Genomic DNA, 3,001 nt, shown 5'->3' with positions numbered 1-3,001 from the left:
TATTATATTCACACTATAATATTTAGCTACCATAACTTCAGCTCTTAATACATTCTCCCTCAATTTTTCCTCAATATGTGGTCCAACTCTGTTTGACCAATTCGCCATTTCTATCTTGCTATTGTATAGCTTTCTCACTAATTTTGCTCGATGCTCATTTATCAACGTACATATATGATTTTTTCTCTCTTTCACTAACCAAGCATTGAAAGATTCAGCATGGTTTGATGGTATATTGTCCTATCTTTTGTATGGAAATCTTGCTAACGCCCAACGATCTATGTCCCCATTTGTTTCTAACTATCTTGCCAACTGTAGGGAGAAAACCATCAAATGACCCATAGTAACATGAAATTCTATTTCCAACCTTGCATATGCAATATTATCCAACAACTTAAGTACATCTTCCTTGGTCATCCCATCAATCCTTTGCATGCCTCTATTAATTTTTGTAAATTCTGAGCTGTAATTTTCTTTGACATGGCAATAACAAAAAGCATGTTGATTGCCATCAAATATTGCATGCACTACACCAACAATAGCATTATGCCTGTCTGACACTATGGTCAATTGAACTTGGTGTGTGATCTCTCTCACATTTTCAAGAAACTAAGCCCAATTATCATATGTTTCTCCACCCACTATTGTATAAGCCAAAGGAAATAAGTCATTATTTGCATCAATTGCAGAAGCTGCTAGCAAAGTCCCCTTATATGGACCGCTTAAATAACTTCCATTGATAAACAAAATTGGACGAGCACCTTGGAGAAACCCTTTGATGCAGCATCCATATGCAATAAAAAGTCTATCAAATCTATAATTTGTCGAGGCAACCCACTTTGCAACTGTGTCTGGGTCCGTCTCCTTCAATTTCTCACAAAGCCATGGAATCAACATGTATGACTGTTGTGGAAGCCCATGTATTTCCTCCAATGCTCTATCTTTTCCCCTCAAAGCTTGCTGATATGTGAGATTTAACCCATACTCTTTGTAGAGGTCTTGTCTAATCTCATTTGAAGTTTTCTCCACATTCCCCCTCATAGCATCAATGATGATTGATGATGGTAATCTTGAGTTAGCCTTTTGCTTTAATAGGAGGTTGTCTTGAGCAGAGTGCATGTGTTCATTGTGGAATTTTTTCACACACAATATAGAGGTTGTCTTCCCAAGAGCATAAGCTGATATCTTCCATTTACAACCATCAATATTGCATTTGACAATCATCTTCTTAGGGCTGTTTCTCACAAATATGTAACCAAACCTATGAGCAAGGCTGTATTTATATAGTGCTTTTTTGAATACAATTGCATCATCAAATGTCTGGCCAACACCCATAAATAAATCCTTTCATTTTACCGAATTAACCTCAAGCAGTGGTGTAAGAGCATTTTGTGTTGAACATGGCAAAGAGGGTGATGTACTTTCAAGCTCTTGCCTACAGGGAGATCCTAGCAGTGATTATGTTAACAAATTCTCCATCCTACATTTACAAATACTTACAGGTCAATATAAATGGTCATTAAACTAATTAAACACACAAATAACTCAGAATAACAACTTACTCTATCGAGTTATCCATTGCTCCATTTATTTCATTATCATTTGTCTCAACATACACATGTGCTGACTCATCATTATATTTTATCAAATGTTGTACTCCCTCATCATCTAACAAATCTATGTATGTATTTTCACTAAACTTCATTGTAAATTTCAAGTCAGCTGCACCACTTTCAACTCCTGTCACTGATGACACCATCCTCAACAGCTCTTCATGATTTATGCCTTCTCTAATCAATTTAGAAATTAATCTCCCACCTTCATAGGTCATCTTCCCTTGTAAATCTTTTACAAAATGTCTATCAACATGAAGATAACAAAATACTTCTTTTGCTGAAGTACTTGCCATATGGAAAATAAACCTGGAACAATTACAAGTAACATACAAATTTAATATTTCACAACTGTCCATTCCATAATCCCAACCTTGACTATATAAATTCAGCATCCATGTTACAATTTTCAACATTCACACACTTTTCAACACAGATCACAAAAATTCAGCATCCATGTTACATTTTCCTTGTTTTTCACTCCTCAACTTTTTCAACTGTGTCATTCTCGGAAATCATTTCTTCCACATTTCTATATATAAAGTCTTGTAATCATTAAGAAGACTACTTTTTTTCCTAAGTATAAAACAAAGAGAAATGGTGCAAGACAGCATTTGCAAAGATTAAAACTTTCTTTCTGTGCGTGCATGATAGAGGACATGTGTAAAAAAAGAAAACAGAGCAATGGAAGAAGAAGATGCAGACTTCTCTTCCATGTATGGCAGAGGACGAAATGTAAAAGAAGCATGCATACAATTACCTATTAGAAGACGATTATGCTTCACTAATTTTTCCCTAACATTTTCAGCGCACGAGAGCACACTCCATCAGTATTTTTCCCGCCGAAAAACAAGAAAACAGAGCACACGAGATGAGCTTCTTTCCTGTTACCTTTCAATGTTTAGTGAGGGGGCAGTTTTGTAAACTCAAGTTTATTTTTTATCCCACTTAAAGACCATGGTCTTTAATTGGGATTTCTATTTTTCAAGATCCCTAATTAAAATTAATGTCCTTAAGGGGTCCTCAATTGTCATTCTCCCAAAATATTTTTACGCGTAGCTTCCCCTCAATTTCCCACCAATACCTCGCCCCCGCGCATGAGTGGCTAAAATCTAGTTTCTTGGAACCTATAAGCTTCCTCTGACCTTTCACATAGTTTCCATTACTAACTTTCCACCACACTTCAATTATGGGTTCGCCTTTCGTGGACAACAAGGCCTGTACATTTTCGTCCAATAAAAAAAATCTGGGTTATATAGACATTTCAGAATTTAACTTTTTAACTTTAATTTTATATTTATTAAAATAAAAATTTTAAATTTTTTTAATAAATTTGTTTGTCATCCATATTGACAATACATATTTAATATGGATTGTCCATTTTATTA

General features: G+C 35.0%; 1 protein-coding gene across 1 annotated transcript; it reads right to left on the bottom strand.

Moving 5' to 3' along the window:
- Positions 1-609: 609 nt before the first annotated feature.
- LOC129292343 (uncharacterized) lies at positions 610-1,335 on the bottom strand. Its single transcript, XM_054929913.1, has one exon. It carries the CDS (start codon positions 1,333-1,335, stop codon positions 610-612), a length of 726 nt encoding a protein of 241 aa, XP_054785888.1.
- Positions 1,336-3,001: the final 1,666 nt, after the last annotated feature.

The sequence above is a fragment of the Prosopis cineraria genome, unplaced genomic scaffold, assembly GCF_029017545.1.
Source record: "Prosopis cineraria cultivar Desert tree isolate PC_DT_omini unplaced genomic scaffold, ASM2901754v1 PC14, whole genome shotgun sequence".
NCBI classification, from domain to species: Eukaryota; Viridiplantae; Streptophyta; class Magnoliopsida; order Fabales; family Fabaceae; genus Prosopis; species Prosopis cineraria.
This window is presented reverse-complemented; position numbering and strand designations above follow the sequence as displayed.

What these genes read in the sequence shown, in the direction of transcription:
- LOC129292343 (XM_054929913.1), bottom strand. Translation starts at nt 1,335, where the DNA reads ATGGGTGTTGGCCAGACATTTGATGATGCAATTGTATTCAAAAAAGCA.